Here is a 16894-nt window from a genome sequence, read left to right on the forward strand (position 1 = left end):
CCCAACACCACCTTGCTGTCAGTGTAGAAGGTAACTGCATCAAACTTAATATCTATTTCTACTGTGATGGTTTCTGCCATTTGCACTGCCATAACCGCCGCACAAAGCTCCAGTCGTGGTATAGTATGTTCAGGACGCGGGGCTAATCTTGCTTTGCCAGAGATGAACCCCACATGACAGTTTCCATTGGTGTCTGTGGCCTTCACATATGCGACTGCACCAACTACCCCTTCAGAAGCATCCGAGAAGACACAGAGCTCTACAAACTTTGCTTCAGACAGTGATATAGGTGAATATGGTCTTGGAATTTGAAGAGACTGCAATTCTTGTAGAGAAAGTCTCCACATCTCCCACAGCTCCTCCTTTTCAGGTGCCAATGGTGCATCCCAATCAGATGACTCCTTAATAAATTCCCTTAGAAGAGCTTTGCCTTGGATTGTTACTGGAGCAACAAACCCAAGTGGATCATACAAACTATTTACAACAGAGAGAACTCCTCATCGTGTGAACGGTTTTCTTTCTTTATGAACTTGAAAGATGAAGCAATCTGAATTCAAGTCCCAAAGTAGTCCAAGGCTATGTTGTATAGGTATGGTTCCTGTTGACAAATCTAGGTCCTTTAGGGTGCTGGCATGGTCCTCAGGTGGAAAGGCTTCCATAACTTCTCTACTGTTGGACAACAACTTGTGAAGCCTGAGATTAGAGCAAGCTAACATTTCCTGAGTTCATTTGAGCAGGTCGATTGCTGCTGCTGCAGTAGGCAAGGACTTCAGTCCATCATCCATATAGAAATCCTGCTCTACAAACTTTCTGGCATCTTCACCAAACTCAAGTTGACCTTTCTGTGCTGCTCGTCTGAGGCAGTAAATAGCGACAGCTGGGGATGGGCTATTTCCAAATACATGCACTTTAATGCGAAAATCAAGTACATCATTCTCAGGATCATTATCTTTGAACCAAAGGAATCTCAAAAAGTTGCGATGATCTGGGTGAACCATAAAGCAATGGAACATTTGCTGTATGTCCACAGTAAAGGCAACGAGATCCCTTCGAAACCGAAGGAGGACTCCAATGAGATTGTTGTTGAGATCTGGACCCGTTAGAAGCACCTGGTTTAATGATAGACCTTTGAATTGGGCACTTGAGTCAAAAACTACTCGGATCTGAGAAGGCTTCTTGGGATGGTAAACACCGAAACAAGGTAGGTACCAGCATTGCTCTTCAGGTTTTATCTGAGGGGCCACCTCTGCGTGATCATTTTGAAACATCTTCTCCATGAAGGCAACAAAATGAGTTTTCATTTCAGGACTCTTTCTAAAGGAGCGTTGTAGTGACTTTAAACGCTGTACTGCCATAGACCTGTTATCAGGAAGACGTGGCCGTGGAACCTTGAATGGCAATGGAGCTACCCAGCTATTTTCTTCATTCTGAAAGACACTCTGATTCATAATCTTTAAAAACTGTGTATCTTCAATAGAATAAGCTACCTTGTCATCGTCCCTTGTTCTTTGGAATATGTCTTGATCTAAGATCATCTGCACTTCTTCAGCAGAGCAGACCTTACGATGAAGGATGGACAGTGGCAGCTTACAGTCACAGAATCTCTCTTTAACAATGCAGTGGTTGGGGCAGGGCCTAAAGAATGAAGGTCGGCCATTCTCTAAGATGTTAGTGCAGTATGCCCTTACTGTGTCCGGTTTGTGAACATCTCCAATACAGACATCTCCCACGATCACCCAACCAAGATCCAACTTCTGTGCATATGGAGCGTTATGTGGTCCATTTACTTGCTTACGTACTTTATGGAGCCTGATGACATCTCTACCTAATAGAAGCATAATAGGGGCTTGTAGGTGGAGCTCTGGTATCCACTTCGCCAGGTGTCCCAAGTGTGGGTGGTTTAGCGCTACTTCTGGGGTTGGAATTTCAGATCGATTATTTGGAATGTCATTGCACTCAATCATTATTGGTAGCGAAAGAGTAATACTTCCATCTATTGCCTCAATTTGGAAGCCGTGTGCCTGCCTACCTTGTGATTCAACAGTTCCAGCGCATGTCTTCAAGGTGTATGAAGAAATGGATCCCGATATGCCGAAGAGATCAAAGAACTCTGACCTTACAAGGGACCTGTTGCTCTGATCATCCAATACTGCATAGAGGAAAACAGCTTCCTGTGAGCGACCCTCCGGACTCACTTTTACAAGGCAGATCTTGGAGCATGAGCGTCTTGGTTGATTCTCTCTACAGACCCTAGTACAAGCAGAAGTAATGTAGGCTTCACTAGGACTATCATTTTTCTCCCCACCATACTGTGGTGTGGTAGTTTGTGACATAGACAACCATGGAGCTGGTCCTGGATGCAGTGCTGAGATGTGACCCTCACTTTCACACTCTGTGCACTTGGTGGCATCATTACAGTTCTTAGCCACATGAACTGCAGACTTGCAGCATTTGTAACAAATCCCATGTTGCTTTAAGAAAGCCTTCCTTTCTTCAAGGGGCTTCTCCCTAAATCCACGGCACTTAGGAAGGGGGTGAGGTTTGTTACGGAGTGGGCACTGTTTTGCTGGATCTGCTTTAGTCTTTGTTGAAAGTTCAGCAGGTGTGCTTTGAGAAGAGACCTCTGTTTTATGAACAGCAACGACTTTCTGAGAATTGTGCTTTTGTGTCTGTCTAATCTGTCCCCATGGCTCTTCATGAGCTGCTGAAACAATGAAGCTTGGATCATTCCGCATCCTTGCTTGTTGACTTACAAAATTCACAAAGAAACTAAATGGTGGGTAAGACACTCCATGATTTTCTTTATATCTAGAGCCAGTGGTGAGCCACTTCTCTTGCAGATAGAATGGCAACTTCTGTACTAGTGGGTTGATTCCACGAGGTGTGTCAAGATAAGAAAGACCCGACAGATCACCATCAGCCTTGGCAGCTTGAAGTTCCATGAGCAAGTCTCCGAATTCTCTCAGTCTGCGATTATATTTATTTGAAATCTTTGGGAAACTCTCTAGCCTCTTGAATAAGGAACTCTCAATAACTTCTGGAGAACCATAGCATTCACGCAGTCTGTCCCATACGATTCTGAGCCCTTGTTGTGGATGATTTATATAAACAGCTCTTATCCGCTTGACAAGTACTGCCGACTCACTGCCTAGCCACTTCACCAGCAAATCCATTTCCTCACTAGCTGAAAGGTTAAGGCCTCTGATGGCATTTAGGAATGATGCCCTCCAAGCTCTATAATTCTCAGGTTGATCATTAAACTGAATAAGGCCAGTAGATATAAGTTTGCGTCGGGCAAGAAACCTGACAAAGTCCGACATATTTGTATTCTCATCTGGATGTGCCTGATGTGGTCTTGTGTAGCTGTGAGCAATAGCCTGGGGTTGAGTATTGTTCTTATTTGCTAGCCCATGTGTCGCACTGTTGTTGTAACCATTCAAAGGAGCTTGATCTGTAAAATGTGGCTTTTGCAGCACCTTGGGCACATAGACATTACTGATGCTGGTTTGTTGTGCGAAGTCTTCATTCACGACTGGGACCCCAGTAGAACACGCTGTACTCTCCATAGGAAGAAAATATCGCTCAGAAAGGCTGGCTCCTTGTAAAACAGGATCTAGCTCTGTGAATTCATGCTCCTCTTTATTATTCTGATGTATAAAGTCAACAGTAGATTCATGTTGAGGTGCTGAATGGCTGTTGTAAGGATCATCAAAGTATGGACCACTAAGCACAGGCATAGGAAGGGCGTCTGTAAAGACGGCATGGGCATAGGAAGGGCGTCTGTAAAGACGGCATGCTCATCTATGTATTCATTTGTGCGCCGCACTGGATCTTCTGTTGGCAGCTCTATTTTTTTATAACTGCTTCGATCTACTTGCTCCATAACAGTTTCTAAAGCATCAGCTTTTGCCTCTGCAGCTGCTGCTCTCTTCTCTAATTGCAACGATTCTAGAGACGCGTTAACATGCGCTTGCTTTATTTTAAGCTCAATCTCCTTTTTAGCGAACGCTGCTTCAGCTTTAGCGGCCTGAGCTTCTGCTCGAGCAAGAGCGATAGCCATACTGGCAGATGAACTGCGAGATTGAGATGACGTAGATGATGCCTTCGATCTTGTTTTCTTAGATCCACCTTTAGAGTGTACGTCTGTCATTATAACTTTGAAAGCGATTGCTTGCGTTTAATTGCTGAATTGCTAGCTCCCCGCCGTAGCTCTAAAAACATCCGTAAATTGGCTTGCTTGAAGGTGTCGTTTTACTGTCCTGCCCTCTGCCTCAAGCGCCCTGCCTGAGTCGACAGTCAGATAAACTCCCTTCCAATGACCACACAGACAAGAGTTTTCTGTTTGCTTTCTTTACTGAAGCCAGTTGGAATAGGGTAAAACTACAAATAAATCGTAAATACAATAATGTGAGAATTACTTATTCTTTACAAACATATAAAAAATAAATAAATAACTTCACTTGAATGACACGTTATCTATGCGCACTGGCAAAGCTGTTAAAGTCTGAAAAAGATACGCTCACAAGTACTTTTATAGTGCAGTGAAAACTTATAACAGCGGAAAGTTGCTAGAACCTTTAAAATACTTATTTAAATAATAACAGATTCACAAACACACAAACATGCATCAAAAACAGAGAATTGAACTTCTATAAACATTTCTACATACCGACAATGCCTTTAAAACCAAACTGAACGTTCAAAGCAGGAAGTGAGACAAACATGTGCTCTCTGTTTTGTTTTTTACTCTCTGTGGCGCAGCTTTATGACATCATCGCCCAGCGACAGGCTGTTCCTCAAGTATAGGAATGTTTAATTTCACCACTAGATGGTGCTAATCTTAAGCCTCTCCTGGTTCAACCCTTAACTAGAACAGCACAGTTATGTATGTCAAAGTTGCTGTAAATAAACACATGTTCCCCTGTCAAGTTTTCTTTTGTAAATCTTGATGTTTGTATGAGAAGTTGCATGCACACATCTCGACTCCCAATTTCTTGTGTATGCAAGCTTTATACAGTAAGTGAGGCCTCTGGACCTTCACTATCTATCTTGGGTCCATAAATATTTGGACAGAGACAACTTTTTTCTAATTTTGGTTCTGTACATTACCACAATGAATTTTAAATGAAACAACTCAGATGCAGTTGAAGTGCAGACTTTCAGCTTTAATTCAGTGGGGTGAACAAAACGATTGCATAAAAATGTGAGGCAACTAAAGCATTTTTTTAACACAATCCCTTCTTTTCAGGGGCTCAAAAGTAATTGGACAAATTTAAATAACTGGAAATAAAATGTTCATTTCTAATACTTGGTTGAAAACCCTTTGCTGGCAATGACAGCCTGAAGTCTTGAACTCCTGGACATCACCAGATGCTGGGTTTCCTCCTTTTTAATGCTCTGCCAGGCCTTTACTGCAGCGGCTTTCAGTTGCTGTTTGTTTGTGGGCCTTTCTGTCTGAAGTTTAGTCTTCAACAAGTGAAATACATGCTCAATTGGGTTAAAATCAGGTGACTGACTTGGCCATTCAAGAATTTGCACTTCTTTGCTTTAATAAACTCCTGGGTTGCTTTGGCTGTATGTTTTGGGTCATTGTCCATCTGTATCATGAATCAATTTGACTGCTGTATTTAGTTGGATTTGAGCAGACAGTATGTCTCTGAACACCTCAGAATTCATGTGGCTGCTTCTGTCCTGTGTCACATCATCAATAAACACTAGTGTCCCAGTGCCACTGGCAGCCATGCACGCCCAAGCCATCACACTGCCTCCACCGTGTTTTACAGATGATGTGCTATGCTTTGGATAATGAGCTTTTCCACGCCTTCTCCATAATTTTTTTCTTGCCATCGTTCTGGTAGAGGTTGATCTTGGTTTCATCTGTCCAAAGAATGTTTTTCCAGAACTGTGCTGGCTTTTTTAGATGTTCTTTAGCAAAGTCCAATCTAGCCTTTCTATTCTTGAGGCTTATGAGTGGCTTGCACCTTGCAGTGCACCCTCTGTATTTACTTTCATGCAATCTTCTCTTTATGGTTGACTTGGATATCGATACGCCTACCCCCTGGAGAATGTTGTTCACTTGGTTGGCTGTTGTGAAGGGGTTTCTCTTCACCATGGAAATGATTCTACTATCATCCACCACTGTTGTCTTCCATGGACGTCCAGATCTTTTTGCGTTGCTGAGTTCACCAGTGCTTGCTTTCTTTCTCAGGATGTACGAAACTGTAGTTCTTGCCACTCGTAATATTGTAGCAATTTCTCTGATGGGTTTTTTCTGTTTTCACAGCTTAAGGATGGCTTCTTTTACCTGCATGGAGAGCTCCTTTGACCGCATGTTGTCTGTTCACAGCAAAATCTTCCACATGCAAGCACCACACCTCAAATCAACTCCAGGCCTTTTATCTGCTTAATTGGTAATGACATAACGACGGACTTGCCCACACATGCCCATGAAATTGCCTTTGAGTCAATTGTCCAATTACTTTTGAGCCCCTGAAATGAAGGGATTGTGTTCACAAAATGCTTTAGTTGCCTCACATTTTTATGCAATCGTTTTGTTCACCCCACTGAATTAAAGCTGAAAGTCTGCACTTCAACTGCATCTGAGTTGTTTCATTTAAAATTCATTGTGGTAATGTACAGAACCAAAATTAGAAAAAAGTTGTCTGTGTCCAAATATTCATGGACCTAAACTGTAGGTCCCAACCCAGGCAGCCTGACTACAATCTCAACAGGAGGCTTCAGTATACACAGGCCCAAAATGGATTACTGGCTTAAATAGGTATAATAAAGCACTCATCAAATGTCAATAAATGACTGAAGGATCACCTCCATGATATCAAATATAAAGGATGGGGGTGGTCCTTCAGAAGTGACATTGGGGTGACCTCACCTCTTAGGGTCAAAATACAAAGATATTTGGGTAATTAATAAACAGAACAATATAAACAAAAACTTGAAATTACAAGGCAAGTAATATTTGAAAAACAACAAAAGCACCTAATAATCAAAGATGTTCTTTGGAATGCTTTTATTAGCTTTTCCATCTTTATTCTTATCTCTCTTTATTCTAATCTCCTTTTGACAATCTTTAAGAGTTATCTTGATGTGATGTTGGGGCAGCTTAGCTGTTACCCAAACCAACAGACTTGATGGACTGATGAATGGTCTGCTCTTGTCTGTTACATTTCTTATGTTCTTGTTCTGTATGTTCATGAGCAGATCTTTATGAAGAAGAGACGGCTTTGCCAGCACCCACAGTGCTTCCAAGCCACACCTCCAGTCTCTTCTTCTTGGTTGAACACCTGACTAGACGGGACTGTAAAGGTTTAAATGACATGTTCAGTGTTGACATTCCAGTTGTTTGTGTGTTATGAGTTCAGGTTGATTGTGTTTATCTGTTATTGTAGTGTAGTTGAGAGTCAGACCACATTATTGGGAGGAAATCGGGCAAAAATTCAGATTCCAAAGGGTTCACAAAAATTTTCATGTTTCTATAAAGAAATTTAAATTCTATTGAAGATTTTAAGCAACACATTCTCAGAGCTACTTAATCCAGCTGTGTGGCCATCTCTGTGTATCTTTAGCTAACAGTCTTCTGTTTGGCCTGTTTGTATTGTAATGTGTACAAGAACACAGACACAGTTGGCAACCAGTTATGGGTAAATTTGGCACAAACATTAGGATGCTGTTCATTGCACAGAGGGCCACGGACACATGGACTCAGTGGCCAAGCAGTGTGGTACACAGGAGGAGTTTAGGGGCATTCAATACTCGACTTGATGTTATTTTAGAAGAATTAAGTGGATAGGATTGGCAAGCTGTTAATAACATTTCAAGTCTAATTTTACAAAACTAGATTCAAGTCAAGTCAACCACCACCCATGAGAAAGAGAGCCAAGCCAACATAGTGAAACTTTAATAGTAGAAAACATAAGTAAGTAAATAAATAGAATTAAAAGGGGAAGAGAATCTGCTTCCTCTGTGCTTTAAAAGCTTATTCTAAAACAAAATGTTATTAATTAGGTTTTAAAAAAGTTTTGCACAGACCCTGTAAGTGAGTATGTAATTTTTTCCAATTTCAAGTAGTATATAACATCAGTTACCCACTGACTGAAAAGGGGTGAGTTAGGATTCTTCCAGTTGAGTAAGATAAGTCTATGTGGCAATAGTGAAGTAAAGGCATTTCCAGTTTGTTTGTCGTTCTCCACTTGAAGCCCCTCTGTGAGCCCACCAAACACAGCTGTTAGTGGATTAGGAGGGATTGTGACACCAAGGCTGTCTGATAGGCATTTAAAGATTTTGGTCCAGAATGATGTTAATTTGGTGCAGGCCCAAAACATGTGACCCAGTGAGGCTGGAAATTGATTGCAACATTCGTAGGTTAGTTGTTGCCCTGGAAACATTTTGGACAAGTTTAAACAATACAAATGTGCTCAATATATAATTGTAAGATGAATAATTGTATGCTTTGCACCAAGGTTATTATAGTTAATGAAACCTAAATTCAAAACTGAAACTATTATTAAAAAAACATTTTCGTAAACTGAAATAAAATAATTAACAAAACCAAAATGAAAAATTAAAACTGAATGAAACTATTAAAGTAGCTGGAAAGACTAACTGAAATAAAATAATAATTTACTAAAATAATTTTAGTTTTTGTTTTTGAATTAATAGTCTTGCTGTTAGTTTTTAACCCATATAACTTTTAACTCTAAAACTGAAAGTCCATCCACCACGAGCCACCCACATATATTCATCCAGTGAACGGCGGCTGGTGAAGGAGGGCTGCTGTTCACGCAGCATTTGCGGTGACAGAGCAAGCTGAATACGCGGGTAAAACGTGTGGAATAGAAAGCGATTTACGTACCGCCTTTCTTTGCACTTGTTGTATATCAAGATGTAATTCAAATGCCTGAAACTGGAATGTGGTGGTCAACAGAAACTTTACCGTATGGACTGAAAAATCACGAGTGAGTAATGTTTCAGTTTGTTTCTCAGGTGCCTGCTTTTTGTTGACAGTAATTCACCTGCCACTTCGCATATGAAGTATAGAGAAAGTATACTTTTTGATCTTTTCAGGCCTACAGGCGGCAAAATTCTGTTTATAAATTGTTTGTGCCTGAGATGGAATCAGAGATCAATATGGCTGGTAGAAAATAACAAAGCACAGTATTTGAGATTTTTAAATGCAATATTGAATGCATTAATTATAAGCACTTTGTAGTTGGAGCAGGATATGTTGTGTGCTGTAGACATTTAATAAACCCTCACACCTTAAAATTCACCTAAATTTCGGAAAAAGAAATTGTTCAGCACAAATGACATAGAAAATATTTTACAAATTATAAAATTGTGTAAAATTGTTCATATTCACAATCTGGTTTTGATTATGCTTGTTTTTATGAGACAAAATCAAATAGTAAACTATGTCATGTAATGTAGTAAGCTTCCACTAACATTAAACTCCTATTATATCCAAACTCGTTAAGTGAACAGTTCTGTCTCATTGTGACACAAAAACTAAACTCAATAGTAGCTCTTTAACCATACTATAATTACTAAAACTGAAACTAATATATCCATATTACTAACCGAGGATGCTAAACCGGATGATGGACGCAGGCACATCGGCCATGGGCCGTAGCTGCAAAAAGACGTACTGCGCAGGAGCAAAAAGAGTCCGCGAGAGTCGGCTGAGGAGCCGAGAAAGGCGGACAAAAGAGGGCGAGAGAGGCGGATGAGGGGCCGCGAGTGGCGGACAAGACCACAGAAAAAAGGAGTGAGCACATACAAAAAGGAGAAATGAGGCGCAAAGTCAAACGCAGGAAAAGCACGAAACACATTGCACACGAAACTAGACCCGAAAAAAAAAAAAAAAAAAAAAAAAGAGGCTCGCGCACCACAGCAAGGACCCCCCCCCCCCCCCCCCCCCCACCCCCCCCCTACAGGCACCGGACGGGACACACACCAAGAGGGGGATTCAACAAGCCCATGGAACACAAAAAAGAAGAACACAAAACCACCCCACAGACCCTACAAGCGAGGGACGGGACACACACAAAGAGGGGGATTCAACAAGACACAGGAACACAAAAAGAAAGAAGACGCTCGCGCAACAACAATCCTCAACAATCCCCCCCCCCCCCCACATCCATAAGAAGTCACACCCAAAGCCACATATTCTAAAGTGAACGTCAGCACCTTCACACTAGACAGCATAGGTGTCAGCATTGGTGGATCTCCTTACAATAAAGCACTATTAACCGTTCAACTGCAGAAAAGGAAACATATTAACAGTGACTGCGACCCTCCTTATTACTTATCCATATTTCGGATGCTCAGAAAGAAACAAGTCATGAATACACGGTCACGGGTACAAAACGAAAAGGAAAGGATAACAGGAACAAACACACGAACACGAAAGAAACAACAAAATAGACAGCTATGCAGCATAGGTGGATCTCATTACAATAAGGCACTATTAACCGTTCAACCGCAGAAAAGTCTCCATATTAACAGTGAGTGCAATACTCCTTATTACTTATCCATATTTCTAAAAGAAAAAATGTCTCGACTCCAAAAACGCAAAGCTCAACTAAAGCTTCTAACTAACGATGTACCTAAAAGTAAAAACTTTATGAACTGCATTAGATCCTACAATAGTTAATTTGCTTTTAGTAAATATCAGGCCACCAAAAGGCAATGGCCCATACTGCTTTCCCATATGTGCACAAATACTGCATCGCATTGGAACAGTGCACCCTGAAACAAATCAACAACGCAAATATGCACAAATCTACATCCTGGATCCACATGACGCAAACTATCAATCAAAGTGCTGCATCGCAACAGGCACGGATTCAAAATGAAACACCTCCCGTCTCAGACATACGTTAACGGCAAGGAAGGCTACAACAGGCGTCTCACACAGCACAGGCAAATCGATTACAGCTCCAAAACAACACGTCCCAAATACTACATATGCAACAACGCGCCTCTCAAACGGCACAAGCAAAACATACACTGGGAAAATTCATTCGGATTAATGAATGTCATTTGCAATCATTGTCATTCAGTTCACTTCCCTGAAGAAACAACTGGCAATACAAGTAATACATTTAGACGTTGTTGTCAAAAGGGTCAAATTAGACTGCCTTCTTTACATTCATATACTGAATATCTACAGAAGATTCTAACTGACGATGTACCTGAAAGTGAAATCTTTATCAACTGCATTAGATCCTACAAATCGGTATCCACTATGAACATTAACAGTGGCACTGCACGTGACATCCGTCTTCAAAAAATGTTATTTATTGATGAATGTACAATGGCATGAAGTCACTTACTCAACACCATTCATAAACTTCTACAAACGTTTATGAATAATAATATTCGATTTGGAGGAAAGGTACTTTTATGAGGAGGAGATTTTAGACAGTGATTAGCTATTCTCCTAGATGCCATGCACTCAGCTATTGTTCAGTGCACCTTAAAATACGCAGACAATTGGCATTGCTTTCAAAAGATACAGTTAGTAAAAAAGATACGATGTCCAGAACCAGATCATAACAATTGCTTATTACAACTGAGTGATGGTACACTCACCAATACAGATGGACTTCAGCCACATATTATTACAATTCCTCAAGCCTTTATCTGCGACGACTTAGTTACAGAGAGATTTGGAACAGCAATCTCATTAGACCAAATGCCCCTTTTAACACAACGCACTATATTATGTCCAAAAAATATTAATGTGGAAAACATAAATACCCAAGTCATTCCATTACTTCCTAGAGAGACACAACTCTTTCTAAGCTCTGACAAAGTTGACTCTGATCACGATAATGACCATCTTCATTGACCTTACAAGTTCTGACCTGGAATTACCTTTTACACTTAAACGGCGTGTACAAAGAAATTTTCCAATAAACCTTTACACTGTGCCACACACTTTATTGTTTGCTTTCTATTTGCATCATCTACACCGTCACACTATTCTATATCTCATTCATACATCACGCTCTTTGTCATTCCCAACACCAGGGGTTGGCGAGCGAAGCGAGCAGGGGGCGGAGCCCCCTAGTATAGAAATAAAACAGAAATGTCTTTGTAAAATAAAAACTAAACTAAAAATACATGATGAAGGAAAACTAAAACTAAACTGAATTTCCAAGTAAGGTCAGAAAAAATATAGAAATAAAACCAAATAGTAAACTATGTCATTTAATGTAGTAAGCTTCCACTAACATTAAACTCATATTATATCCAAACTCGTTAAGTGCACAGTTTCGGGGTTGGATTCTGGAGCTACTGTCTACATTATACACGATTGCTGGCGCAGCTATGGGGTAGACTCGTTTTCACACCTCGTAATGTATTTTATTTACAGTTCTTCTTTGTTGCCCCTCTTTGTTTTGCCCTCTTGTGTCTCAGTATCTTTTTTTGGATTGTAAGGTTGCTATCTTCTACTTGCAGGTACTTGACTGTTGCTGATTTATTATCTTTCAAGTAGGTTGATACAGCTTGTTTGTAAGAATCATTTCTTTTGGTTAAAGACATTCAATGAGCTACCTCAAGGTGCTACTGTGTGGCAGCAGCCTCCTTTACCACTAGTATAACAAAAAAAAATGGCGTTTTAGTTCTAGTTTGCTGTGCTCTGCATGTGAAGGTTCTTGGTGTGGAGGTATTTCACGCAACAGGTTTCATTATGAATTAATGGAAACTGGTTGAAGAAAACTCACCTGTTTTTCAGTCTATGCCACACCTCCATATAGTAACACATTTTATGCATCCTTTCTTTTTCTGAATTCCAACTAATCATCGGTATGGATGCAAATGCATTTATCAACCCCCTGCTCAATAAATCACCTTCCCTGATTAAATGGCTCATTCTTCCCTCTTCACAGGTACTTGCCAGATTTCTTTTGGATCTAAACCTGATTGATGCATTTCTATTCTTGTCCTCGTTTTCTGTTCACCAGTGTGTTAAACTTCAACTTTTTCTTCCTTTATTTCATGCTGATTTTATTATACAAACCTCTCATAAACCTGAGGAATTTATAGCTCAAAACAAAGACCCTGCTCAGGACCCAGCTTACACTTGGCTGGCTATTAAAAAGCATGTTCGAGATCTGCCCATTGCTTATGCATCCAAATTTTCTATCTTGGCCCACAAGAATATCGATGATCTTGAGAAACAAGCTCAAAATGATGCTTATCAGAGAGAAGGTAAATGACCTTCTTATGTGGTGTGCAGAATTGAAAGTTCATTGCAGGTGCTCACTTTGCTATCTCTCTGGTGCTAAACTTAGAAAACTGTTAGCACTTGGATTGTGCAGATGAGACTCGTTAGCCTCCATGTCCCAGGTCGAGCATATAGTGCTAAAATAGATTTATATGTAATAGCACTATCTACTATTTTGAAATTAATAAGGGTTTTTATTAATTTCTTTCCCTGAAGTTTCCCAACTCTGTTGAACCCAATCTTTGGAAGTGCTTGATGTGTTTTTTTTACTAAAAACTCTTGAGGGGGAGGGGAATTAAAAAAAAATAATAAAATGATGCTGCCCTTCTGGAGGCCCCTGTTTTAGCTGAAGAAATTAAATCCATTAAATTAATTTTTAAATCCATTTGCAAAAAATAAAAAATAAAGTTCCCCTGGTCCAAGTGGTATGAATCCAGAGGTATATTTTGCATTTTGGTCACAACTGTGCAGTTTGCTGTTTCAAATGATCAGTCAAGTGACAAGTGGGTCTCTGGGATTTTTCAGTGACATTTGTGACATTTTACTCTGTTCTCTTTTGTATAGCTTCAAATGTCAAATTCATATATTAGAAAGCTTTTGCTTTGTTATCCTATTCCTCTCTTTTCAAATCAAATTTAAAAAAAAAAGAGTAAGAATATGATGAAAAACTGATGGTGTAGTTCTGTAATGTAGTATAAAAATGTCAGCAATAATCTTTTTGATTGTGCCTATCTTATGTGATCTGTTTATTTTACTGATTAAAGTTTTTGGCCCCACTGATTATGCTCATGTGGAGAGTAGTTGTAATATGAATGAAAAAATTAACAAGTTAAATATCTTTCCAGATGTTACTTAAATATTAACCATTGCTTATGCTTATCAAAGTTTGTTCATAAATCCAAACAACATTTATTTCATGTTGTAAAATAATGTCATTATGAAAGCAGTGGATTAACAACTAAGCTCTCTTTCTTTTAAACCTTATAACAGGTATCAAACTTCACTGCTGTTCTGAATGTGGCAAAGAGTTTTCAGACATGAGTAATCTTCAGAGCCACCAACGAATTCACACAGGAGAGAAAACGTACTGCTGTTCTGAATGTGGTAAACAATTCCCACGATGTAGTACTCTTCTGAGGCACATTAAAACTCACTCAGGAGAGAAGCCATATTGCTGTTCTGAATGTGGCAAGCAATTTTCAAGAAGAAATAACCTTTTGATTCATGAAAGAATTCACACTGGAGAGAAGCCATATTGCTGCCCTGAATGTGGAAAACAATTCTCTTATAATAGTAATCTTCAGGTACACATTAAAACTCACTCAGGAGAGAAGCCATACTGTTGTTCTGAATGTGGTAAACAATTCCCGCGATGTAATGCTCTTCTGAGGCACATTAAAACTCACTCAGGAGAGAAGCCATATTGCTGTTCTGAATGTGGCAAGCAATTTTCAAGAAGAAATAACCTTTTGATTCATGAAAGAATTCACACAGGAGAGAAGCCATATTGCTGTACTGAATGTGGAAAACAATTCTCTTACAGTAGTAATCTTCAGGTACACATTAAAACTCACACAGGAGAGAAGCCATACTGTTGTTCTGAATGTAGCAAAAAGTTTACACGGAGAAGCCAACTTCAGATCCACCAAAGAATTCACACAGGATAGAAGCCATATCCCTGTTCTGAATGTGGCAAACAGTTTTTACTAAGAAGCCACCTTTTGACTCACAAAGGAATACACACTGGGGAGAAGCAGTTTGGCTGTAATAAATGTGGCAAACACTTTTTAAAAAGACATACTCTTCAGATCCACCAAAGAATTCACACAGAAGAAGCCAAATTGCAGTCCTGAAAATGGAAAGCAATTCTGTGAGAGTAATAAACTTAAGATACAGATTAAAACTCACACAGGAAAGAAGCCATATTGCAGTTCTGAATGTGGCAAACCAGTTTTATGTAGATACCATCTTGAGCACCACAAGAGAGAAATGTGTTTGAATTAGACAAACACAACAAAGTAGTAGTCATTAATGGAAATTTTAAATCATCCTTTTTGAAGATTATCCAAGATTGACCAAGAGGAGACCCAATTAATAGTTGGGAATTAATGATGGTGTAAATGTAAACCATAAAAAGCAGAGATTGAAGATCAGCAGTGAATACACAAAAAGGGTAAAATTATCCTCAAACGTTCCTTGATGGTGAGGAACAAGATACAAACAGTTAATAAGCTAGTAAAACACGTCATCTCATACACCTTTTGGATCATAGACTGGCCACAGAAAGACCTCAACAGTCTGGATGTAGAAACAAGTTGCTTCATGCCAACCAACTAATGTACAAAAAACAATGCATGCCAAGGCTTTATGTTCCTAGGGCTGATGGAGCACTAACTCTGACAGAAGTAGATTACACACACAATCTTCAAACCTAGGACTGCCAGCATTCCTTCTCAGTTCACAGGATTTTCACATTTGTAAAATACTACAACCTGAACTGGAAAGCAATCCATAAAACTGAGGGTTTGCACAGAAACAGGAGACACAATTTTGTGAAAAAGAATTAAAACTGATAATAAGAAGGTAGACCCAGAAAGGAGAAAAAAAAAAAAAAACAACTGGAGTGGCCACAAATCCAGTAGGAAATACACAGATCTCCGACGATAAGTGAATGTGGACCAAAACCTGACACATGAATGGCTCAGGAGAGGAGAAATGAGATGCTTGCAAATGGCTACTGAAGATTGTGGATTACATACAAGGTTGTTTGCAGCATGTTTTGAGAGAAATGGAAAAAGGAACCATTATAGGTTTTGCAATAAACCAGTGGAAACAGTACTGGACCTTACTTATAGGATTTAAAATACTCCTGTCTTAAAACCTATTCATGGAAAGACACAACAAAGTAGTCCAGCTGCTTTATTGGAAACTGTGCAAACAATGTGACATCCCAGTTCCAGAAAGAATCATTGATAATGAAGAAGTGTGCATCACCTGAGGTACACCGGTGCTAACTTGTAGAAAATTCACTGCCAGAAAAACTGATATTGTAGTCAAGGAGAAACTTTCAGACAATGCCAGGATAATCAAGGTATCAGTGCTAAATAATATCACTGTGACTTGAATAGCGACTGGAAGGAAATGAAAATATGAGATGATACAATCAGAAATGTGGACTTAAATGTGAAAAAAAAAATCTGAAAATCCCTCAGGGATCTTTGGATTCACAGGGCTTGATAAAAAGAGCATTTAAGCAGATTTAGACATCCTACAAATTAAAGTTGCACCATATGTGCTCCAAAAGGAGGCACTGTTAGGAGCAATGCAGGTTTTGCAGAGTACCCTAATATTGAACCTAAAAGAATAAAAAATAATATATAGAGGGTGTCGTAACTTAAGAGAGAGAGGTTCATGATAATAATAGAGAGAAAAGTCATTTTGTTGTGAGTATGGGAAACGATTCTGTCACAATAACAGTCTTAAGAGCCACAAGCTTTCACAGAGGAAAGAAGAAATGCAGTCTGAGATGAGCCAGATGTGAAATAAAACCTCTGAGATTGTGCCAGTGCTGGGATGAACAGGATTTATCAAAAAATAAAAGTCCAGATCATTCTAGATGCATCACCAATTACAATCTCTCCA

The 16894-nt window shown here is 39.6% G+C and overlaps 1 protein-coding gene across 1 annotated transcript in view; it reads left to right on the top strand.

Annotated features, from left to right (window-relative positions):
• Positions 1-14692, top strand: part of LOC127526327 (gastrula zinc finger protein XlCGF7.1-like) — a gene marked incomplete at its 3' end in the record, with an annotated part of 246987 nt that extends 232295 nt beyond the window's left edge. The window contains exon 3 of the mRNA XM_051921618.1: positions 14243-14692. Within this exon, the coding sequence (XP_051777578.1) occupies positions 14243-14692 (450 nt within the window). The remainder of the gene's footprint in view (positions 1-14242) is intronic.
• Between the last annotated feature and the right edge of the window lie 2202 nt (positions 14693-16894).

The sequence above is a fragment of the Erpetoichthys calabaricus genome (genome assembly GCF_900747795.2).
Source record: "Erpetoichthys calabaricus chromosome 1 unlocalized genomic scaffold, fErpCal1.3 SUPER_1_unloc_10, whole genome shotgun sequence".
NCBI lineage: Eukaryota > Metazoa > Chordata > Cladistia > Polypteriformes > Polypteridae > Erpetoichthys > Erpetoichthys calabaricus.